A 25908-nucleotide genomic window follows, 5' to 3' on the forward strand; every position below is an offset into this window, starting at 1 on the left:
CGAACTTGGCTTGCAGGCGAAGTTCATCGCTTTGAAGGCGAAGTTGCCCAGATGAAGGCGAAGTTGCCCAGATAGCCGCAGTTTCGGTTTCTGTCCAACATTTCGAGCGATTTTAACACACTTGTTACGGTTCAACATCACCCACTACGCTTCCCGACCGTTTTCGGTTGTTTATACACTAAAAGCTCGGATCTTTAAACTTCAAAGATCAAGAATCATACCTTTTTGAGCTTGTTTGGGTCTTGTTTATTTGCTTAATCACAACTAGTCGCTCTCTCTCACACTCTCGGATCTCGCCTCTCTCTTCGGGCCGCCGGCGGTTGAGGTGTGTGGTGTGTCTGTTTTGGAAGTGTTAGAGAGTATGGTAAAAATGAAGATATTTTGGGATTTTGGGGGTATTTATATCCCTTAAATCCCATTCTCATTTAACCCATCTCAATTAATCCAAGTCCAAGACCCGCTCCTTACCCGATATTAATTAATTACGCGAAATCACTAAACATAACTTCCTTTATTCATCGTTAAAATTTTAGGATGTTACATTTTACGAACTTTGGGGGTGAAAAGCGTGTTTACATATACTTATATACTTGAAAACGTGTGATGATGTGGATTATCTAAGTACTAACACTTGACAAGTCCCCACAAACACAAGTGATTAACTTCGTGCCGGTGACGTGTGGATAGTACTATCGGTTTGACAAACCCAACTGACAGGGCCGGAGGGGTATGCCGGAACATATGTAAACCCAGTTGCACATTGTCATTATATTTTTACATACTACTATGTGGTGTTAGACATAGTACATACTTGGGGCAAAGTGGCTGTTAAATGCCAACGGGAGTGCATGGGCAGTGGAGGCCATGCGTTATAGCTCGTTTCGGTTTCACTTGTGGCTTAGTATAATACATCATACACATACATATATACATACACACTGTAAACTTTTCGAACTCGTGTACTGATTTCATTGATACTCATGAAACTTGAAACTCACCAACTAGACGTAGTTGACCGGTTTTAACATGCTTTTCAGGTAAAGCGAAAGTGGAATGAATTGCGTACATGCTTGGTGTTAGAAGGAGAGTTGAATAGCTGTGAATAGACGCAGACATATAATATTAAATATAAAGCTCGTAAACCGGTTATGTGATTCTCATTTAGTTTGTAAACATAGTACCAACCCATGTAATATGATGTAAATTAGTTGTTGAATTTCTTTATAAACAATGTTGTTGATACCAGTGTTATCTGTTACATTCCCGTATTATGCTTCCGCAACTACCTAGTCGGGGTGTGACAAGTTATAACAATTGTTTATATAAAATTTTATATTTCTTTAATTATGAAGAAATCTTATTTTATTATTATCTTTTAATTTGATCAAGGTCTAGGCTATACCCCTGACTAGGTTCAAAGCCTTGAGATAATAATATTTTATTTGGACAGAACTCTTACCTTGCTTATTTTATTATTTCTAGATTCTCGGGCAGCACTTCCACGCTTTGCATGTATATTGAGAATCTTGATCAACAACTCCTCGACACGCAAATCGAGGCAACGTTCGGGGTCGCTGGGTTGTGCACGTACTTTGGGGTGGAAAGTCGGGTCGTCTGGGATGGGAACGATTTACGAGGTCGTCACGCGTTACGAGATCAGCACGCAAAACGAGGTGCGCCGGTCGTCGGGATTGTTGGCACGAACTTCGAGGTGTCTTCGGTATATGGTACGGATTACGAAGTTATAATTGTCGGGTCGGTGGCACGGAAATCGAAGTAGAGAGAGCATAATTCTAGAGAGAGAAAATAATTCTAGAGAGAGAGAGAGTGGAGTGGTGTGAATGAAATGAGCCATGGACCCTCCTATTTATAGCTGAAATCTGGTCCCATCGCGACACGATGGAACATTTCTTTTTGGTCATCGCGTATCGCGATGACACGTGTTACTCAGAGAGTGCCACGTGTCGCCACGTGGCGGATGTCTACCACGTGTCATCTCCTGGTGACACATGTTGATGTGTCATCAACAACCATCACGTATCACGATGGCCTCTTTGGTTATGCCCATCGCGTATCGCGATGGGTCAACAAATCAGGATTTTTATTTTTAAACCCTCCTAGTTTTACTAACTTGTCATTTTTGGATTGAAATTTTGGGGATGTTACAGACCATCTGCTGGATGTGTCTATTAAGACCATGAAGTATCTAAATGGTCCACATGGTGGATGAATTGGTCCACATATGTCACCTTGAATTCTTTCAAGAAACATTGGTGATTCTTTATCAACTTTTAATGACGAATTCCTTGTAATTTATTTGACAAGAGAACAAGATGTACATTGAGGCATTTTATCTATTTTGTGGATCTTTTGATCTTTCAATGGATGCCCATATGTATTTTCATTGATCATTTTAATCATTGTGGATCCTGGATGGCCTAATATATCATGCAAAAAGTTTATGATACCTGAATCACGGCTGTTTTCTTTGACTGCCATATGTGCTTGAGGCACATTTATATATGTATAATGTAAATCAGAATGGAGCATTGACAGTTTTCACAATATCTGATTTTGCTTATGATATGCAAATATTTTTCATTACCAACAGTCATTGACTAAGTATCATATCCATTATGATATATATATATATATATATATATATATATATATATATATATATATAAATATATATATATATATATATATGTTTTTGAAACTCAATTAATTTCTTGTTGATTTTAGGGAAAATAAAACATTTTCTATTTTGAGCTTTTTACAATTTGGTAATGCTAAATTAGTTTTTCCCACTCCTTTCATCAAGTTTGTAAGACCTAGTATTTTATTAATGATCCATTTTTTTGGTTTTAGTTCATAAAAATATTTTTTAGATCTAAGTATAGCATGCGTGGCTCCACTATCCGCTATACATATTGTAACAACTCGGATTTTTTAATATATATATATTATATCCGTTACCCGACTCGTTTTATTTTCACGAAATTTATCAACAAAAAATAGTGCGTTTATCGAGCAATTATTAACTTATTTTAATTGCTTATTTATATTTATTTATTAAATATTAATTAACTTTGAAAAATAAACACTTTAACCCTAATCAAAAGTTTTACCTTCTTTTGTATCCTTCTCCATAATTCAGGGACCATTTTACAAATCCACAAATATAATATATTCCCAACTCATTAACCCATTACCAAACCCATCAACCCGACCCATATAGCAAACCCGTATACCCGTTTTATACCTTGCACCACAAATTTCGTCATAATCTTGGAAAATGAGATGTGCAAATCATACCTTAACTTATTTCGATCTCATCAACAAGAGGTATTAGGAAACAGGATCGTTATTTACGACTATCATATACATTAACTAACCGTCATTAGCTAATTGTTGATATACCACCTAGAGTTCACTATAATCAAATTAATCTGGTCTGCATCATCTCCTTGATATCGCTTACGAAAACCCCATATTCATTAAGTTAGGATTGATGTTTAGATCGTGTTCTTGTTTCTGTTTAAGCCGTTGCTGCCAAGATAAAATTAACCATAATTAAATCATCGTTTGAGGTAATTACTTATATGAATATGCTCGTCTTTGATCGCTGCTCACTAACCCTAACACAAATAAATCAAACTATTAACAGATAAAACAAATTGATTTAGCTAGGGTTTGATTTTGGTCTGGGTGATTTGGGTCTGCAGTTATAAACTGTTTGTTTAGCGTCATAACCATCCAACACCCTAGCCCAGTTGGCTAGGGTGGTGACATCTAAGGTTCAGGTGGCTGGGGGCGCCGGTTGTAACACAGTGAAAATTTCGAGTTCAAAATATCAAGTTCCAAAGCCAAGGGACCAAAACTGTCAATATCCAAACTTTAGGGTGTAAAAGAAACTTCTGGTTTCCTGACCCATCGTGATACGCGATGGATCAGAAGGGAAACCCATCGCGTATCGCGATGGGTTGTCTGACACACATAGCACAAGGCGTGTCGCGTGTCCACACGTGGCATAACGTCCGCCACGTGGCAGCACGTCCGCCACGCTTCGCCACGTAGCACAACGACTGCCACGTGTCGCCACGCGGCAGATCTACGGGGTGACGACGAAAGCCTACGTCGCAATACGCGACGGGCTGCTCTAAGAGGCCATCACGTATCGCGATGGGCTCCTGAATTTTTCCTATAAATAGCAAGCTCGAGTGTTCACATTTCACACACCAAAATTCACTCCCCTCTCTCTCTAACATCCCTCTAGAACCCGATAATCATTCCCTCTATCCACTTCGAAAAGCGGGTCCATAATACTCGATCTCCATTCCCGATTCCTCGATATTCGTGCCACTTACCACCGACGTTTAAATCAAGAAGGTGTTACCATCCCGAAGTCCTAACTTCCCGTCTCGTAAAGCGTTCCGGTGTGAGAAGAAGTGTTGGTGCCTCGTTTTGCGTGCCAAAGTGAAGTGTTGATCAAGAAGGAATTGAAAAGGGTGAAAGACGTAGAAGTGAGGCTCGATTGTCTAGGGTTATTATAAGCCGACAAAGGTATGCATAATGGCAAATGAAATAATAATAAAATTATATAAAGGCTTAAAACCCTAAGTCGAGGTTATACTCGATACCTTGATAAATAAAAGAAAATATAAGAAAGAAAAGAAAAGAAAGAAATTATGAATATATGTGTGTGTGTGTGTGTGTGATTATATATATATATATATATATATATATATATATGTGATTCTTTGTTATAAAATATTATTTAAGTAATAATAATAATTCTTAAACAATAAAGAAAAGAAAAGAATACGTTTCTTAGAGAAGAAGAAAACGTAGGGTTTAAAAGAAATAAACTAAAAGTATATACTATAAAAAGATATAAGTTAAAAGAAAGACTTTTAATTTATAAAAGAATACTTTTTAACTAAAGGTTTTAAAGTAAAGAAAAGAGATTTGAACTAAAGGTTCATCGAGGTAAAGATTAAAAAGACTAAAGGTCTTAAGCCGGATTGTATATCCGACTAACAAAAGGTTATACTCGTACTATAGGTGTGAGATAGCAATGGGAAAGACCCTCGGACGGTATTTGAATCCGATCCAAATTAAAAAGGTGAATACGCCTCAAACTTTACAACTTGTTTTAAACGAGTCAAATTAATTATTTGAAAATGGTTTACATGGGACTACGTGTCTCTAAAGCGTTATAAACAAGAGTATAAGCCTAGCCCTCAGGATGTGGTATACGTTTTACATATGTGGTATACGCGGTGGGCACACCACACCACACCTGGTCGTATTACGTGTTCCCTGCGGGGAGCACGACAATGTGTATACAAACATGTACTTAACTAAGTCGAACGCTGCGGTGTTTGCTGAGGTATATAGTGTAGAGACTCGAGTTTATAATTGTTGTAACATCCTAAAATTTTTGTATTTAATAAAAGAAAGTCGCGTTTAGTTATTGGGCCTAAATAAATAATAATTAGTATTAATAAAGATCATGGACTAATTATGATGGACTAAAGGGAATGGGCCTTAGGTCCATGGGCTTTAAGGGATATAAATATCCTCTTAAACCACCCTAAAACCCTAAATCCTCAATTCTTTCCATCCTAATCTCTACACACTCCAAACACACACACACACCACTCATACGACCGCGAGAGAGAAAACGGGATTCGAGTCCAAAATCAAGCCAACCATTATTAGATCTTCAATATACGAGCTAGATACGAGATAACCAAGCAAACCGCGACCACGCCGAACGCATAAAGGTATGCCTTTTACCTTAAAGTTTATGTTTTTAGGATCGTTTAGCTTTGAAACTTAAACATAAAGTAAATCGGCTCTAAACGAAACGTAAAGTAGCAAACTTGACGTTGGAAACGAACTTGACAAACCTATGGCTATGTACGGAGACTTGTTTTGAACGTTCTTAAGCTTAAAGGTCCAAGCTTTATAGTATATACGGGATATATATGAACGAAAACGGTTAGGGAACGGTAGTGGGTGATGTCGAACCATAACAAGGGTATTAAAATCGCCAAAATGCTTGTTAAGATTGATAAGAACCAAACCCGTAGCTGAATTGAATAACTTCGCCTGCTGACTAAGTTCGCTGGCTATAACTTCGCTTGTTGTCAAGTTCGCCAGCTCACCAAGTTCTCTTGAAACATGTTCGCCACTGATAAGTTCGCCTCTGATAAGTTCGTTTAATGCTAACTTCGCCTAAGGCTAAGTTCGCTTAATGTTTAACTTCGCCAAGTTAAGTTCGCCTAAAGCTAAGATCGCTATTGGTTAAGTTCGCTTACACGTATGTTCATGTACATTATGACCGCTTGCGAATTCTGGAGAGTTAAAATGATAAATTAAAATCCTAATGGAAAATGCGTTAAGACAGTTAATGAAAATAAATTTTTTCATTAACCCCAGCCAGGGGCCCTGCCCCTTGGACCCCGCTAGGGGCTGCCGCCCCTAGAACCCCGCTGCCAGGGGCGCTGCCCCCGGACCCCCGTTCGTTGTGGGTTATGTAAAGATAGAAATACGATATGAGTAGCAATAGTTAATTCATACATGTAAATATTATACAGTTAGCCGTGCACAGCTCAAGAAAGGAATAACTATTAACGGAGAATGTAACCGCATTCAGGTGAGTTTCTAGCCCCATTTCCGTGTTATGTTTTCGGGGCTGTGTGCATACTCGATGTGATTGTTAATACATTTATCCTAAGTGATAAGTGTATGTCTTATGTGATTATGTGAAAGGTAAGAATGATTGCTTGCCGGTACGTGAACGATCTTCGGATATTGCACGTACTTTCAAGTTATAATTCTATGTACGAAATATGAATGATATGTATGTACGTTATGAAAGGTAAGAATGATTTCTTGTCGGTAAGTGAACGATCTTCGGATATTACACGCGCTGTCAAGTATAATGTCATGTATGGACTATGAATGATATGTATGTTATGAATAAATGTAAGAGTTAGAAAGGTAGAAAAGGGACTGGACCATAATAATATCCAAGGCAGAAAAATGACCGAGCCCTTTAATAATCTCGAGGCAGAAAAGGGGCTGGACCCTAATAATATCCAAGGCAGAAAAGGGACCGAGCCCTTTAATAATCTCGAGGCAGAAAAAGGGACCGGACCCTAATAATATCTGAGGCAGAATAGAATAGAGTAAAGTAGAATTTGAATTATGAAAGTATGAATGGAAGTATGTATGTATGTATGAAAAGTATGTTATGTTATTAACTAGAACTCACTCAGCGTAGGTGACTTTAGTATGCACGCAGGTGAGTAGAATGAGACAGCTCGCTTGAGGGGAACACGTGGCATTAAATAAGAGGCTGGCATCGGAAGACGTTTATGTTTAATAGTATGTTATTTTGAAAGACGAGATGTTGGTTAAAGACAAGTTATGGTTTGTTATGAAATATTTTATGAAAGTTTTTATATTCCGCGAATGTTTTTATTAACTCTGATGACTAGAACTATGTGAATGAGTAAATCCAACGTCCAAATGTGAGGTACCGGTAACCGGGCTTTACAATTGTGTTGTTTTAGTTTTGTTATTCCTAAGCCACGATGGGCCGATACATGCGTTCTCGAGGGGTAATAAAGTAAAAGAAAATATTTTTAGCGTCAGCATATTCACCAGCATTCGTTGCTGACGTATTTTCTTAATATTTTGCAGGTGATCAAGATTAGAGCTTGGAAAACGAAGTGGTCAAGATATCCGATGGCTCAGATATTTTGTTAAAAACTTAATATATATAAAGTGGTGGTTTGTAATTAAACAAGTAAATGTTTTGTAAACACTAAACGGCAACTTTTAAAATTTCGTCTTTTGTTAATGTAAATATTAAATTCACATTTTATAAAAGACTTCCGCTTTACACCATTAACTCTAATTTATTTACAAATGTGGTACCAACTGTTGGCCACACACCCAGGCCTAATATGGGGGTGTGACACCGGTTTGAGCCACCCCCAGCCCGAATTTTTCGGTTTTATTTTTCTAAATTCATTATATATTATATAAGTTCATTTAAAACAACTAAATAATATTATATATATATATATTATAGAATTTAACAATTAATTATATCTTACTAAAACTGACACTTTTACTAGTTGTTTTCCAAATCTTGGTTAATAAAACCATATATATATATATATATATATATATATATATATATATATATGTATATATATATAAATACACACACACTGGAGCCGGTCCAAATGGTCATGGCGGTATACGTCCAACTGGAGCCGGTTCAATTGGTCGCCATGCTCGTCCAAGAAGTCTTGAAAAACTTCTTGCGGGCTGTACAGGGCCTGGTCAACTTAGGGAGGATTCTGCTCCAAGACTCTTTGAAAAAGGCGTAAATCCTCATGCTTGAGTTATTGGAGCAGGAGGTCCCTGTTTTCAAAAGAGACTAATCGGTTATACTTCCCCTGAGAGGGGGCATGATCCAGCTCCCTTTTTATGTCCGACCAGTAGGCCCCCTTGCCCTAATCTAGTAGATAAGGGCTATTGTCTTGCTCGAGTCTTACAATGCGATTTTGCATTGACGACTCCAATCTCGCATTTCAGACAACAACTCCTTCGTGGGGCGGCCCTGCATCAGCAGAAGCGGTTGAGGCGCCCTCCATTGATGTTTCGGGCAATGGCTCCATCAACACTCCTATCGAGAACGAATCTTCCATCCAGGAGTTCGAGTGTGATGGTCCCCCGGAACCTGAATTGGAATGGATTATTTCCCCACCCGACGGCATCATATTGGCTCCGACCCCGCAGTGACGAGCGCTCGAAAGCACAGTCTATCACTGAGGCCAGAGCCGAGGAACACCCCCTTTTTTCAAACAGCTAGACACATACACACACACATATATATATGTTAGTTTATTAAAAATTAATTAAGGGTTTTAATATTTGAAAAGAGTTTTAATCCAAGATATATGTAATATAATTTTGTTAATTAACATATTAAAATATATAAATTCAAGCATTGTTAAAAGATTATAGTTTATCCAAATATTGATATTTATTATCTATATTTGAATATTTACGATACTAAATTAAAACAAATCGTTAATAATATATATATATATATGCATTAAAGATATTTTTAGTAAAAAATAATTATTTAAAACAAATATCTTATTATAGTCTATCAAAAAATTTTAAACATTTAAGTATTTTATAAATTAAAATATACTATTTATTAAAGTAATAATAAATCTTTGTAATATTTAACTTTCGCAAGAATTCACCCGATCATCATCTAAAATCTTGAACCTCTATCTAGTTTTAGCTTCATTGTTGAATTCTCATTTAATTCCCGTAATTATTGTTACTTAGGAAATTCGTTTGTTGATATACCTCGTCGAGCGTGGTTTGTCGCTTTCTTGTCGTATTCATCCCCGCTTTGCTTATTTGAACATGTGAGTAATCACTCCCCCTTTTCCTTGTTTTAAATCTTTTGGGGACATATGCGTACTTTATCTATTTACCTATTATTTAATACTCAACTTGCAACTGTTAGTCTTGTGTGTTTAACAATTTATACCTAACGTGTTATATACTTATATGTTTTACTTGAATACACGTCAGAGATGTCCAACATATTCTCAGTCTATTATGATCATACGTCCCGTGTTAACCATCATTCGGTTCATCTGACATCGTGCTTACCGACATTTCCGTCGTAGGTTGGGGTGTGACACATATATCTTCTTCATTTGTTTGATCTTGTGCTTTAGTTTTCATTTCAATCTTGAAAATATTATGAAACATAATAAGTGTATAATGAAGACATTATGATATTTTAATAATATCTTTATTTAATTGAAAGACAAACAATTTATGAAGGAAAACACATAATTAAAGATAATAAGAATCACACTTAATTGTTGCGTATAATTAATTTCGTCAAACAACATTTGTTTCAAAGTTCCACATCAAAGTCTGCAATGTTCAGCTTCGCATTAAGATCATCAAAGTTATCCACATGGTTCATTTCTTTCTCTTTTCTTTTGAGAGAGGCTTGGTATAGTTCACGTAGATGTGGAGCTGTGTAGCAAGCCTTTGACCATTGGTTTGTACTTTGTACTTCCACATCTAAAACAGGAAGTGCCATTGTTTTCGGACCTACCGGCTTCATTCCATTTATTGAGTTGGTTGGAATTATTATTTTGTGGAGCGTGGTAATTGGTGGTTCTTTGATTTCGACCACGACCACGACCATTGCCACGCCAACGACCATGAAAATTATCTCGGTAATTATTATTACCTTTGAATGGACGGTTTCGACCATTAGAATAAATTTTATCAAAATTATATTATAATACTCGTATCCTTAAACCCAAAACCCATAGACCCGTTTAAGCATTGGACCACAATTTTCGGAATAAATATGGAAATCAAATCAAGATACATGTTAAACCTTATTTGTTTCGGCCCAACCGACAGTTTGATTAGATTAAATTGATCAATTTGATTTATGATACATAATTATCAATTGCCGTCACTATTTGGATCTCATTATACAAGTAATATACGACAATAACGCAATTAAACCAGTGTAATCCTTCATCTCAATCTCGCGACCAAGACTGTACAGTTAATTGACGTAGTAACCTAGATCATCGTTTTCTGGATTCAATCATAGACGCAACGTCGCCGTCTGTTCATCGTCTAATTACGTCGTCAATACAAAACTTCTACAGGTATAAACTATATGTTTTGACTTGTTTTTATCTCGTTAACAATAACCCTAACTTTAATCGATCGAACATAAACTGGTCTGGGCAATTGCTAATTCTAGGGTTTATAGTTTATATAGGTTAAATCAGTTATTATACTTATTATTTTGTTTCTAATTCATAACCATCTGTCAAGCTGGAGCAGTTGGTCTGGGTGTGTTTGTTGAAAGCGGTGGTCGCAGGTTCGAACCTGTCCATCCGATATATTAGATATTTCTTTTTATCAGTTTATTCCTTTATTATTTAATCATTATAATTAATCTTAGGTAAGTGTTAAATTAATATTGGCTATTAAGTAGATATTATTTTATTAAAACCGAAATCTTGGAGTTTATTGTCTTGACAAAACTCATTAAAAAGCTCTCGTTTACGTATATATATATATATATCGTGTGTGTGTGTGTATGTGTACGTATGTATTATAAGTATATTTTAATTATAATATTAAACCCTATTCTTTTTATTTAAAACCCGACACTTTGATTCACGTTTCGTCATCAATGTACATATTTATAAACTTACTTATATTTATTTTATATTATTATATATCTAATAATCGTAATAAATAGATTTTCATTAAAAGATAAACAAAATATTTATTTATATCTTATTACATATTGTATTTAAATAATTACACATTATCATTATCTATTTATTATACATTAGTATTTTATTTATTCAAGTACTTTAAGGTGTAGTTCAATTACATTATAGTATTTAGTTTGTATATTTAATTATTTACTTATTTAGATTTTATCATAACAAACATATCTTATATCTTAATTATTTAAATTACTTAAGTATTTAATTATATATATTTTATCGTGGGTAATTATTGGGGAATTTATAATGAAAAGGTCTAATAACAATAATAATTCTTATAGAAAATAAATTGTTCAATCGATTACATTCTAATCTCAAACATAAGTCAATTCTCATTGAAATCCTAATTCATCACATCATGTTATATCTTTATAATTAATCTTATTATCCATTATTTAACTAGGAATCCTTGACGGTATATCCCGAAGGATTTATCTTTCTCTCATCATCACTTGTAGTTCAATCATCCGATCAGGTGAGTAATCACTCCCCTATTTTACTTGTTTTCAAATGTTTTGGGGACACTTGCGTACCATTTATCATACTATTTATCTTATTATTTCTCAAACGCAAACTGTGATCTTTGTGTTGTGTATCAATTGAATGATTGCATGTTACTTGCTATTTGCTTACTTGAATCGCATTCGGAGAGGTCCAACATAATCTCATTATAGTATGATCATACGACCGTCGTAGTGGCCGGAGCCCGATCGCATTGGCAATGGTTTCACCTACACCTCATTTTTGGTAACCAATGCCCATTCGCATGGCAACGGTTTAGCCCTTTCTTTATGGTTGATTGCTTATGTATGTGCTACGATTTAATTGTTTATACTCACAGATAACAGTTTTGCCTATTTTTATCCACTTATATCATTATATGGTATTACCACTTTTGTTTGTGTCAAACTGGTGATCTACTCACTCAACATGTGTTGTTGACAAACATATATTTTGTGCGCATTTGCAGGTTATAGAGTTGGATTGCTTATCGAACTGATGCTCACATAGAGATGACTTTAGGTAAAACATATACAAGAATAGTTGGTTTTGTATTTGTAATTTTCTTTATTTTTGTTGTATATGAATGTTGTTCGATAATAAATAAATTAATTAGATATTGTCACTTTATAATTTCATGATAGTAACCTTGTGAGCTATGACAATCAGTTCGCGCACCGGTATTTCCGCCTTAGGTTGGGGTGTGATAAAAATGGCCACGATCACGGCCTCACACCCACTATTCTTCTTTAGTGTCATTATTAGTAACAATTTTTGCTTCTGGGATTTCTAGGGATCCAGTGGGACGAGATTGATAGTTTTTCATTAAAAGCTTGTTATTCTTTTCTGCTACGAGGAGAAATGAATTTAAATCATAGTATCTTTTAAATTTTAGCAACCTATATTGGGGTTGCAAATTCATATTTGACGCATGAAATGTGGAGAAAGTTTTCTCCAACATATCTCCCTCGGTAACAGTTTGCCCACAAATTCCGAGCGTTGAGCATATTCTGAACAAAGCATAGGTGTACTCATTTACTTTTTTGAAATCTTGGAACCTGAGATTGTTCAACATATCTTCCTCGGTAACAGTTTGCCCACAAATTCGGAGCGTTGAGCATATTCTGAACAAAGCATATGTGTACTCATTTACTTTTTTGAAATCTTGGAACCTGAGATTGTTCCATTCATCTTTAGCAGTGGGAAGTAGAACTTCCATTTGATTATCAAATCTGCCTTTTAAATCTTCCCGCAAAACGTATGGATCCTCATAATTTGAATACTCAAATTGTAACATCTCGTCAATATGTTTGTGGAGGAAGACATCGGCTTTTGCATTGTCTTGTTCTTCGCAATTATTTCCCTCCGTCATCGTTTTCAAAACACCCATTGGTTGGAGATGTCGTTTAACATGTGTCGTCCAAGGCATATAATTATCTCCGGTGATATTAAGAGCCGGAAATTCAAGTTTTGCGATGTTTGCCATTTTATTACTAAACACAAATAAGATAAATATTAGGATTGCATACTTATTAAAATTGAATGAAAATACAAAGGTAGAGCTATAAATAGATAAAGGAAAAAGAAAATATTAAACTCCTTATGTGAGAGATTACAAATTAAGAACAATAAGATTATCAGTATTTTGGTGGTTAACATCAAAATTGGGTGATTCATCTTTCAAAATATTATCTTGAGTATTTCTAAGAAGAAATTTTTTGTATTTGTGAAAGAATTGAGATTGATAATTAGTTAATTAAAGTTAAAAATTTATAACTGTTATTAATGGCTATATGACCGGTTCATCAATGGTTATATATAAAAATTATATGTATAGATATAAAAATTATTTTGTAAGTAATAGAATAAAGGAGATATAAATGATAAGCGTGCTTACGATTAACACCTTCTTACTTGGTTGATCTTCTTGATTAAGACACAGGCGAGTCGTGCTGATAACGTGTTATAATATACTAACTATAATTATAACAAGATTTTTTAAGTAACTTAAGAAGTTTAGAGGTAATTATAGAGAGGAGTAGTAAGAAATACATATAACTCTTGAATTTATTCAAGATAGTGCATTTTTCTCATTACCATGTAGGTAGTATATATATACAATAATTACAATACTATTTGGTAGACAAAGATAACTATTTATGAGACAACGAGGTAATAATTTTCATCCTTATTTTTTGAATAAAATGACCATCCAATGAATCTTGATATTTCATAACACTTCTATCAACCCCCCTCCTTCCGACGCTATGTGGGTAGCCATCCCCCGGGTTTCCTCCATAGCACCTCGGGGGCGGTGTTCCCGACGCTATGGGAGTTTCACAGGGTGGGGTAGCGCCTCACTACGCATGGTCTAACTGAGTCAAGCAACCCAATTAATTTAGTTTACAATTATTTTAAATTGTAATTATGTCACAAATAAACAATCGAGAGGCATCCAATGGTTGAATTTACTCAAAACAAAACAGTCTGTTATTGCTTCTAAAACTTTGTTAGGCTATATGTAGTGGGCGCCGGATTGGGGCGATATTGGGCGACAAAAGGCGCAAACACCGCCCCCCTGGGCGATATTTGGGCGATTTGGGGCGGGGGCGGGGTTAGTTTGTCGCCGGCGAGATTGAATAATAACAATATAATAATAATAATGTTACCGTTGGGGGGGGGGGGGGTAACGGCTATATATTAAAAAAAATTAATTTAAAAACTTAATATAAATATCAATCCAATTAAACCATTTTCACCCTATCATACACAAACCCAAACATAAAAATACCAATCATTTTTATTATTTTCATACTTCTTCAAACTCAATGAGTTCCCCGGATTCCACGAACTCTGCCGAAATTTGGGATCAATTAATCAACGAGAGTCGGAGAATTCATTAGATTCATCAACAAGTGGCGGAAGAGCATTTAGAGATCACAAACGCGGTTCGGGTCTTCGCCAATAACATGGTGTCCGGCTCTGCTCCATCTACGGCACCACGTAGACGGTCATATATCATTCGGGATCGTATGCAATCGAACGCTCGTTTAATGAAGGACTACTTCGACGACACACCTACATTTAACGACGCTATGTTTCGACGTCGTTTTCGGATGTCCAAGCGTTTATTTTTGCGCATCGTTGGAGATATGGAGCGGGAGTATGAGTATTTTCAACAGAAACCCGACGCAAGAGGATATTTAGGATTCTCCGCCATCCAAAAGTTTACTTCGGCTCTACGCATCCTCGCATACGGCAACACGACCGATATCAATGACGAGTATTTAAAGATGGCTGAGAAAACAACGAGAGATGCGTTGGAGAATTTTTGCATCGGTAATATTTAAATTATTTATATTAACTATTGTTTTTAATATAAATATTGTTTAATAATTTATTTGTATAGGGATAATACAATTATACTCTCGTCGTTATCTGAGGATTCCTACTTCAAACGACTTGACTCGCATATATGATATTCTTTTCCAGGCATGATCGGGAGTATAGATTGCATGCATTGGGAGTGGGCCAACTGTCCAACCGCATGGCGAGGTCAATACACTCATGGTGACCATGGAGTGCCAACGGTTAGTCTTCAAGCCATTTGTTCACACGACCTCTGGATTTGGTCAGCCTACTTCGGCTCTGTCGGGTTCAACAACGACATAAACGTTCTCAACGCGTCACCCGTGTTAGAGTATTACATCAGCCGTAGCATACTGGTCTTACCGTTTTATGCCAACGATGCCTTCTATCGTCACAGATACTATTTGGGAGATGGGATATATCCAGAATACTCGATCATCGTCAAGACGTTTCAAGACCCTATCAAAGAAAAAGCAGATTATTTTAAGAAGAAGCAAGAGTCCGCGAGAAAGGATATCGAGAGGTGTTTCGGGGTTCTAAAAAAACGTTGGCATTATGTGAAAAACCCTTGTCGTGTATGGACGTTGACAAAAATGAGCGATGCCATGTATACGTGTATCATATTGTATAATATGATTTTAGAAGATGAGGGAAAAGCAATATGTCAACACTATATACCAGGAAGCGTTCCAGAACAGTTCCCTGAACCAACCCAAGACCAACGAACGTATAACATTCACCAGCTCACATCAAGTGATATACATAACCAACTGAAGGCAGATTTGGTTCAACACGTGTGGGATAATCGTCCTGTTGAGGACGAAGATGAGGACGGAGAGGAGGACGAAGACGAGGACGGGGACGGAGACGAATAGATTAGTTTTTTTATTTATTTATTTTTTAATTTTAATACATTTTTATTTAATTATTTAAATAAATTGGTTTTTATTTAATTAGTTTATTTATAAAAAGAAAATAATAAAAAAAGACACTGTGGGCCCAACTTGTAGCCCCTACACCATTACACCCAAAAACAAATTTCTATTCCATACTGACTGGACGCCACGTGTCACAATTCACCCCCAATTGTAGCCCATCCACAAATATTAAAACCATGCGTAGTCCGTGGATTGTGATAAAAGGTTTTATTAAATTTACCAACTATTTATACTAGTTTGGAGGAGAGAAAGTGAAACCATAACAATCCACGCTCTCTGTTTCTCCCAATATTTGCCCACAAAGGTATAATTGTAGTTTATGTTAATTAACAAATACTTGTTTAGAACCTATGAACATGAATACGCTTCACATTTTCCAAATTCATTTCATCATATGCTACGCTTTATGTGTATTCTTTGTCTGCTTTTTTAATGCCCATCAGATGAAATTCCCCACTGAGAGTAAAGTTTTAAAATATGCTACTTTGGCTGTAATGCTTGTTATCTCTCTTTTTTTACTTTCAGATCTTACAATATTATGAGCTGAACCATCAGTATTCCGTTAACTATGGCAACCCGCCCTCATTCACTTGTTTCCAACCGCCACAAAACCCTCGTCTCAATACGTAGCCTCTAGGTTCCGAGATGCCACGTTTAAGAAAAATGTTCATGGACCATTACAAGAACCTACTAAAAGTCATCTCCATTCAAGACCTCATTCGAACAACAACCCGCCCTCACTCTCACTCGACTTCCTCAACCGCCTCTCTCAGAAACTCCACCTCAACCGCGGGTTTTTACGAAAGTACCCTCGCATTTTCGACATCTATTACGACCCATCACTCTCCAAACCTTACTGTAAACTAACCCAAACCGCAATGCAGATATCAAAAGAAGAAGCTGCAGCCATTCACAACATGCACCCGCTTATCATTGACCGTTTGACCCGGCTTCTTTCCATGTCGTCATCAAGGACACTCCCACTTAGAGCCATTTTCAAAGTGTGGAGAGAACTTGGTCTTCCTGATGACTTTGAAGATTCAGTTATCCAAAAACCCTCACATTTTTCACATTCTTGATGCTCATGAACCCAATACTCACCTGATCAAGCTTAATGCAACCCATAATATTCAAAAGTTAACCGCTTCCGTTGAAGATTGGAGGATGATGGAGTGTTGTAAAGACGATTGTAGTGTTGATAGAACCGAAATGAGGTTTACTTTTAAACATGGCTATCCTCCAAGTATGAAGTTGAAGAAGAATTTCAGGGCCAAAGTTAAAGAATGGCAGAAGTTACCATACACCGGGCCGTATGATGAGTTTACAACCGTTAACAAGAGATCTAAAACTGGAGTTATGCAAATTGAGAAACGAGCAGTTGCAGTTGTTCATGAGTTCTTGAGCTTGACTGTTGAGAAGACGGTTGAAGTTGAGAAGATTAGTCATTTTAGGAAGTGGTTTGGGATTGATTTGAATGTTAGGGATTTATTCTTGGATCATCCGGGAATGTTTTATCTGTCTACCAAGGGGAAAAGACACACTGTGTTTCTTAGGGAAGCTTATGAGAGAGGGTGTTTGATTGATCCGAATCCGGTGTATGTTGTTAGAAGGAAGCTTCTAGACCTTGTGATATTGGGGAGACGTGGTTTGCGGTCGGATGATTATAAGCTGAGCTCAAGTGAGAGAGAAGAGGATGATGATCTACACGAGATGGGAAACGATGAAGGTAATATATTTTTACTTGTAGCCGTTCTAAGCTAATATATTTCCATGCTAGGATTTACATGGTTCCTAATGACATTTAGATTATTGATAAATGTCTTAAGTTTCTCTCAACTAAAATGAAATGAAAGAAAATTGTAGAATGTGCTTACTAAGCCTTGCAAAATGGGCGGGTTTGGCGGTTATGTGTTTATGTTGATGTGGGAATATTGTTTTTTAAATTATTTGCTTACTATGCCATTGTTTCCTTTATGATGCATAACAGGAGCTATCCTTTGAGCCACATAATTCTATTACTCATTAGTTAGTGGGAAGATGGAAACGGAGATGGTGCATAAATTATGTAGAATCAGTGTTCTGGCTTGGATAATGGATAACATAAGTTTAGCAAGTAAGGTTTTTCTTATTTATGCTGAAAACATGCTTAGTGTGGAGAAAAAAAAATGCCACATTTAGGCAAAACTATGTACATTTTGTTATATTCATATAAATTATAATCAAAACTGTGTACATTTTGCTTATTTGTATTGAAAAGTATTTGTTAATTCTTTACTTTATGAATTTATTATTAATTACTTTTGTTTCTGATGTTTAATTTTATTTAACATTTTTTTTTTGAATAGCAACAATCCATTACTAACTAAAATGAAAGTACGAGACCTCCGGCAGGTAGCTGGAGCCTGGAGGAGGAGTCTACAGATAAACAAAACCAAACAGAAACAAATTAATAAACCCCTAGAACAAACCATTGAACCGACACACAAGATAAAGGAGACTTGACCCGGTCGTTCCATGAAATCTCCTTGTAGGTAGATCTATACTCTTTTAGCCACCCAAAAACGTTTGTCTTGATTTCTTCCACAATGAACTGCGTAGAGAAAGTCCCTTTGTTAAATCTCCACCCTTTCCTTTGTTTCCAGATAAACCGTAACGAAGAGAAAATGATTGAAACCAAGATGCGGCTACCCACTTTTTCACCTGGCTCATTCGCCATCTCCAAAAGATACTCGAGAGAATCGAAGCCTGTTATATATTTAACTTTGTTATTACTTTTTATGAGATATGAAATATACTGAACTCTGAAGTTAAAATTGTCATCTTTTAGTGAAAACGAATCCAATAATGTTTCAGACCTATCTACAGCGGCGGCTCTTATGAACGAAGAGGTAAAGCCATTGCTATGTTTTTGAAAAGACCATAATTGGAGTTATGAAAATGGAAGTTTGTTAGAAACAATTCACGATTTATTTACCATTGTGAATGACTCTCTTCTACTGTCATAACCCATAATGATTTTGCAGGTTCATTTTTTGTTTCATAATGCATGGTGAACGCAAATTAATATCGCTTCCAACCCCGGATACAGGTAGTGCCTTTATTGTAAATAAATTAGTTAAAACTAATTACCTTCTTAGACAGAAAAATATCATGCATTTTAACTAGGAACACCCTTGTCCAGAACATTTGGGTTGGACTGACTTGCTTTCTTACTGTCCTTCTAAGTCACTATCTGATTTTGTGACATGTTGTACTTGTACATATATTAATTCTCAATCTACTTTTCCAGTACACTATAAAGTTGTCATACCTCACAAAGCTAATTGCCTGCATTCAAAATCCAAAAAAGAAGAAAAAAAAATAATAATAAAATCCAATATTGCCCTTCTCAATTTTCACAAATCTTGATGCATCACAATCCTTAAAAGTCATATAAGAACTTCTCAAACAGTGGCTGCTCATCAGCATCCAAACACACCGCGAGCGACATGCTCCTATCATTATTTGGGCTCGGTAGAACATAAATCGTCCCCTCATATAATATACATGCGGGCCCCATGAACACGGGCCTACCCCACCCGAAATCCGAATCATGAACAGGCAACCGGGTCCACGTGTTTATGTTCAAGTTTGGGCTTGCAAAGTAACTCGGCCCACGAATCAAGGCCGAGAGATCGGGCTGCACCTCAAGATAGTCAATGGCGGATCTCAAATAGTCATTATCCATTTTGGACAAACTGGTCTGGATCAACGATGCTGCATTGGACAATGGTCCGGTTGTGAGGTCAGCTGATTTGGCGATTGGTGTGGCGGTGAACACCACGTTGCCTAGGTACCCTGGCGGGAGTTGGGGGCTCAGTCTGGACCGTCCGTCAGTAGCTACGTAAAGTTTGGTTAGTTGGTCATCCGGGAGCCCACGGGCCTTGCACGTGCATCGCCATAAGTGAGCAGCGAGGATCTCGTACGTGCTATAGTTGGTGTTTCCATTATTACCCTTGGCTGAGGCTTTGAGAGCATTGAGTTGATCAAGGGTGAGCTTTAGGATCGTGGTGGATGGTTTTCGGGTGGATTTGGGAGCAGTTTTCATGGACGGAGGGGGGTGATACTCGACATGGTCAAACGTGGGAGTGGGTGGTTCGCGTGCACGAAGCAAGGTGCGATCAATGAACGGTGGGATGGCTATGGAAAGGCCCCGGGCCATGTCGGACCATGTGTTGATGAAATGCAGTGAGGATAGACCATCGGCTAATGTATGAAACACACCACAACCAAGACCAACTCCTCCACATTTGAAATGTGTTACCTATAAGTCACAAATAAATAATAACTATCAATAATAATAATAAAAAAATGATAACAATAATCCATAACTTAATAGTATAATGTTTTATAGTGTGAGTTTAAATCGTTGCACGTGTGAAGTTAGGTGGATTTTTAGTTGTATGATAAATGCTCCTGCCTGCTTTTTACTATTTGTGCGCACAAAACCGAAATATACGAACTGTAACGGGAGTAACTGTTAGTAACCGAACCCAACAAAAATCAACACTTTGGGTTTATATATTTTGTAGACCGATTGTTAGGTTCGGTTTTGCATCAACCAAACTAAACCGAAATGATAGTACCGAAAAAAGATGATTTTAAGTAACTTATAATACATTAATATTAATGACTTAATTAAGATCGAAACCGAATTAAGTGGTTTCAGAAAACGTTTGAGCCCAAAACCAAACTACCAGGCACAAATATGAAACGTAGTCAAATGAGTCTTCTGTTATTGATGTGAGCAACAAGTAACCATATGAGGATATGCATATCAATTAATACTCTAGTCAACAATAAAAGTCAAAAGCAACAGCAATTAATTGCCAAATTCTCTAATAAGGCCCAAATAAACTCATTCATTTACAGGTCCACCTAAACGTAAAACCCCCTCCAAGAACAAAGAGAGCATAAAACATGACAACTATACATCCGTGTCAATTGGTCTTTTCTAATTCAAGACCCAACAGTTTTTCGTTGGATCAAATAAATCACTTTCAATTTCATCAACAACTTCTAAATTAGGTGATATCATAGTTATCAAAGGCGCTAGACGCACTTAAGGCGCATAGGCCTCGCCTGGGGCCTAGGCGCAAGTCGCAAAATAAGTGAGGGCCTAAGACAAAAAAAGCGCACTTAAATAAAAAAAAATATATAAATATATTATGTATTAGAAAAATAATACTATTCTTCAGGCCTAAGACAGACGACGAATCCTGTTAGATCCGTAGAAAACATTACTATAGAGTGGAGGAGGGGTAGAGGACGACCGAAATTGACTTGGGATGAGAGGATTAGGCATGATTTGATAGACCTAAACCTCTCCGAGTACATGGTTGAGGATAGGAATTCGTGGAGAAGTAGAATTAAAGTTAAGGATTTTTAGAGAGAATTGAATACCTTAGGGCTTAGACTTAACTTATTTAGGTCGCATACCATAATGGTATTTCCCTTACATATATTATTATTATTATTATAATTATTATTAGCTTTTATATAGCTGTTAAACTGTGATCTTATTATTAATATTATTATAATTAGTAGTAGTAGTTTGTATATAACTGTTAAACTTTGATTTCCTTTATTTTGCTTCATACACATGTACTTAGAGCCGAGGGTCTCTCTGGAAGCCACCTCTTCATTCCTTTGGATGGAGGTACGGTGTGCCTACATCCCACCCTCCCCAGACCCTACTTATAGCTTTGCTGTCGGTGGGATTTTACTGGGCATGATTGATTTGATATGATTTGATATATAATAAACAAAGGCTATTAGTACCAAAAGCTCTAAAAGAGTCGAGATTCAAATGTAATTCCAAAACTTGAATAACAAATTGTTCAAAGTAAAGTACCAAAATGTTCAAAACATAAAAACCAAAAGGTCAGAAGGTAATAAATAGTAAACGTTCAAATGACTATTGTTCTTGATCCGTCATCAATGCCAGTGGAGGTGTTGTCACCTTCAAGAAGTGAGGGCCTAGGAACTAGAAGCGCAGATATTGGGCCCGGCCTGGAAAATGGGCCTAGGCGCAAGAGGCAAGGGCTTTTAATAACTATGGGTGATATAAATATCAACCAGTACTGTTCATTGATGGATCTAAGATAACGATTCAAAACCGACAAACCGAATCAAAACAAACACCGAATTCTTTGATTTTATGTTTTTCTAAAAACCAAACTTGTGGTTCGGTTTTGGTTGTACTTGTAATAAAAACTGAACCGAATTTATACGTTGTCAATTTTTATTTCAAGTAATTTATATCAAGTTAATAAACATGTAACTCATTTCACTAACAATATATTTTAGGCTCAAATTCATTATTTTGGGCTAAAATTCAAAACCATAAAAAACAAAATCGAACTAAACCCAAATCAAAACTAAAATTGAACAAAGTTTTGGTTTTAGTCCAAAACCAAACAGTGCACTGCACACACCTAGATCTAACATCTATTTTAGATCTTAAAGTGTTAGATCTCATCATAAAACAAGTGAAAATTGGCAAAGCATTATTATTATTATTATTATTACCTGAGCAAAAAACAGAGGGTAAGTAGAGATGTCACCGGAATAGTCAACCGTGGGCGTCAACCTCCGCAGCTCCGGCGACGGCGTGAACTCACCAAAGTCATCCAACGTGGAATCCGACTCCGCTTCAACAAACAAAACACCCTCGTCATTACAGTTAATGACGACTCTGCCATTCTCATCTTTACCCATTCGACCAGGCATCGGATAAAAGGCAACCAGCACATCCGCTAACGCCTTCTTCATGACAACCGGATCAAAGAAATTGGAGGCGCCGTTCGGACGGTAGAAGTAAACCGTCAGAATATGGATCCTGCCAACCACCAAGTCCAGATTTGACGTCCATAGCTGTTTTGCGGAGGCTTCATGTGTGGGCTTGGAAGGTTGTATGAATGCTGATTGTTTGATGTTCATGTTCAGCTTCATGTGATCAGACCCCATTGATAAAGGTTTAAACAAGACACGAGTTGTGATTAGGTGTGAGTGTGTTTATATATAGAATAAGGTGGTAGGTATGTTTTCAGAAGATGAAAAAGTTGTATTTATTATTTGCGAACAAGATTTAGAGTTGTATATTATTTGTAGTTAATATATTAAATAGTGTCCCTTCATGTTGTTCTAGAAAACCAAAACCAAACCAAACCCAACCCAACCCAACCCAACCCAACCCAACCCCTCTCACGTCTCTTCACATTATACTCTTCCGTTAAAACACTCCAATTAAACCCAACTATTGGATATACCTACCAGTTGGCGACTTGGCGCTCGCTAGCTCAGGACGGTTTAGCTCTGTAAATTGGATGAACGACGATACCAATTGAGTGTTTCAACTTTTTTCTTCAAATTGATAATGAATTTATGGGTTGACTACATAATGCAACCGCATGGATATGAATTTTCTTATACTGTAATGCAACCGCATGATACTCATGGACCATTAATCAGTTAAAAGAAAAATAATACAAGTATTTAGCTTATCCAATGACCCACTCATCCTAATCGGTTTAATTTCAAAACAATCACAGTTACTCTTTCCAAATATGTGGTGTATACCGCGAATTGGCACCCTACCTAACCCTTAATTCCAATTTCTCCTCTTAACAAAATTAAATATTTACCAATAACTAATTACTACAACTGATGGCACATGGCCCAGATGGATTAAATGGTTTTTCATATGTATTTTCTTTCTGAGTATTTATTATTTAGGCTATGAGGTATACCCGCAACTTCTCCTCCATGATGATATTGCCGTTGGAATCTAAAAAAAATAATTAAAAAAAAGGATATGATCCTCATACACCACCCCTCATGATTACTGGGGATGCCTATACGGCTCGTATATAGACCTATACGGGCCGTATAGGCTACGCACGACTAACAAATGTACAGAGTGGGACAAAAACAACTTTTTGCAGCCTATACAACCGTATAGACCTATACGAGCCGTATGTGTACTTAATTGCTCGTATAGCGCCTGGTACACCATAAAACCTATAAGGTATAAGGCTATAATATCGTATACATAACTTTTGCAAAAATAGTCAGCCTGACTTTGACTACTGTTAAGCGCAGCTCAAACGACTTTACAAGCTTATACGGGCCGTATAGGGATATACAACACGTATTGATAGATGTATTTTGGGGTGCACTGTTTACTTTTATGTATGTGGACCATGTGTTTAGAACATAATGTATATTGAGGTACACTTTTAGTTTTATGTACGTGGACTAATTGCTTTTTGCCAAATGTTTTGTTATTTGCTAAATCATTGATTGATTATTGTATATGGAGTACGACTACTGTAAAGCGTAACATAATATAATCTTAAACGAACGCTCTCGGGCATAACAAAAGTTACTTAGCCAAGTATGTTATGTAAATTTAAATAGAAAATTATCCTATTATATTATTCAATCTTTCAGTATTTTACTCATCCTAAAAAACAATAAAAAAGTAAATTTTTTTTGTCTATACGGCCCATATAATGCTATACGATTTACTAGAAACAATGTCCGAAAAATGTCTGACACAAGCTAACACAACTCGCGCTATATGGCCCGTATAGCCCTATACAAGCCATATAGGCAAAAAATGAAGAGTCAAAATCCACACAGATGTATGAGGATCCTAAGCCTAAAACATAAAATAAAAGTTTTTTCCTCGTTTTACAACGGTTAAGTTAATATAATAATAATAATAATAATAATAACAATAATAATAATAATAAACTATATAAGAATCCATCTCTTTTACACCTTTTTCTTACCAAAAAGAAAAATATCAATTCTCTTAGGGCGCGTTTATTTCATAAAATTTGTGGGAATTCAAAGAAACAAAATTAAAATCCGATGACATGTTGTGTTCGTTTTGTTGGGATTGGAATCTTAATTCCATTTTTGTGTGTTCGGTTCAAAGAATTGGAATTGGAATTCAATTCCTTTAAATAAAGGAATTCCAAATCTTTCCAAAATGTAGAGGAATTCAAGGAAATTCGTTGGAATCTTTTCTTGAGGTTTTTTTTTTAACAAGGACAACGAATAAAACATTTTAGTTTTTTTTTTATTTTTTAGTTTATATTTTGAGTTATGTATTTTTTACTATTATTTTTGAATACTTTTTTGAGGAATTTTTGATCTTAATAGAAAACACAAAAAATTTCAAAAAAAAAAAATCATAACACAAAATATATACAAAAGACAAAAAAAAATAAAAAAAAAACTAAAATGTTTTCACCTTTATCCTCGTTAAAAAAAAGATTTTAATTCATTTGTGCTGATAGATTCTAATTCATTTGTCAAACGAACACATCAAAAATGGAATTGGATTTCAGTTCCTTCCAATTCCAATTCCTATTGGATTGCTCAGATTCCAAGTCTAATTCTTTCAAATTCCAAATTTTATGCAAATTCTAATTTCAACTCCAATTCCATTCCATTCTGTGAAATGAATGCGCCCAAACAAACATCAAATACTTTGATCTACAATGGATCCTAGTACCTCACAAAACCCTTTCGAAGATGATGATATCGTCTTAGGTTTGAGCCGCCCCTTTGGGTTCAAGTCTGACAATTCAAATGGGTCCAACAACCTTGTGCGTTTGTCGCCAATGACCAAAGCACGTGAATTTTCC

General features: G+C 36.2%; 2 protein-coding genes and 2 pseudogenes across 2 annotated transcripts; 1 reads left to right on the forward strand and 3 right to left on the reverse strand.

Annotated features, from left to right (window-relative positions):
* Positions 1-8256: 8256 nt before the first annotated feature.
* LOC143600356 (putative mitochondrial protein AtMg01280) lies at positions 8257-9732 on the reverse strand (annotated as a pseudogene).
* Positions 9733-12639: 2907 nt separating this feature from the next.
* LOC143600358 (uncharacterized) lies at positions 12640-13386 on the reverse strand. Its single transcript, XM_077078073.1, has one exon. It carries the CDS (start codon positions 13384-13386, stop codon positions 12640-12642), a length of 747 nt encoding a protein of 248 aa, XP_076934188.1.
* Positions 13387-16775: 3389 nt separating this feature from the next.
* LOC143600359 (protein ROOT PRIMORDIUM DEFECTIVE 1-like) lies at positions 16776-17968 on the forward strand (annotated as a pseudogene).
* Positions 17969-19628: 1660 nt separating this feature from the next.
* LOC143600357 (shikimate O-hydroxycinnamoyltransferase-like) lies at positions 19629-23215 on the reverse strand. The gene is made up of 2 exons (XM_077078072.1): positions 22778-23215; positions 19629-20510 (listed from the first exon to the last, which is right to left on the reverse strand). Exons 1-2 carry the CDS (start codon positions 23213-23215, stop codon positions 19629-19631), a joined length of 1320 nt encoding a protein of 439 aa, XP_076934187.1.
* Between the last annotated feature and the right edge of the window lie 2693 nt (positions 23216-25908).

This window comes from Bidens hawaiensis, unplaced genomic scaffold (genome assembly GCF_021521415.1).
Source record: "Bidens hawaiensis isolate Kalapana, Puna unplaced genomic scaffold, B.hawaiensis_p1.1 tig00053971_1, whole genome shotgun sequence".
NCBI classification, from domain to species: domain Eukaryota; kingdom Viridiplantae; phylum Streptophyta; class Magnoliopsida; order Asterales; family Asteraceae; genus Bidens; species Bidens hawaiensis.

Bases quoted from the DNA above. Each gene is read 5' to 3' on its own strand.
- LOC143600358 (XM_077078073.1), bottom strand. From the start codon at position 13,386: ATGGCAAACATCGCAAAACTTGAATTTCCGGCTCTTAATATCACCGGA.
- LOC143600357 (XM_077078072.1), bottom strand. From the start codon at position 23,215: ATGGGGTCTGATCACATGAAGCTGAACATGAACATCAAACAATCAGCA. The intron at 20,511-22,777 runs GTAATAATAATA...TGTGACTTATAG, and splicing joins ACCCTCTGTTTTTTGCTCAG to GTAACACATTTCAAATGTGG.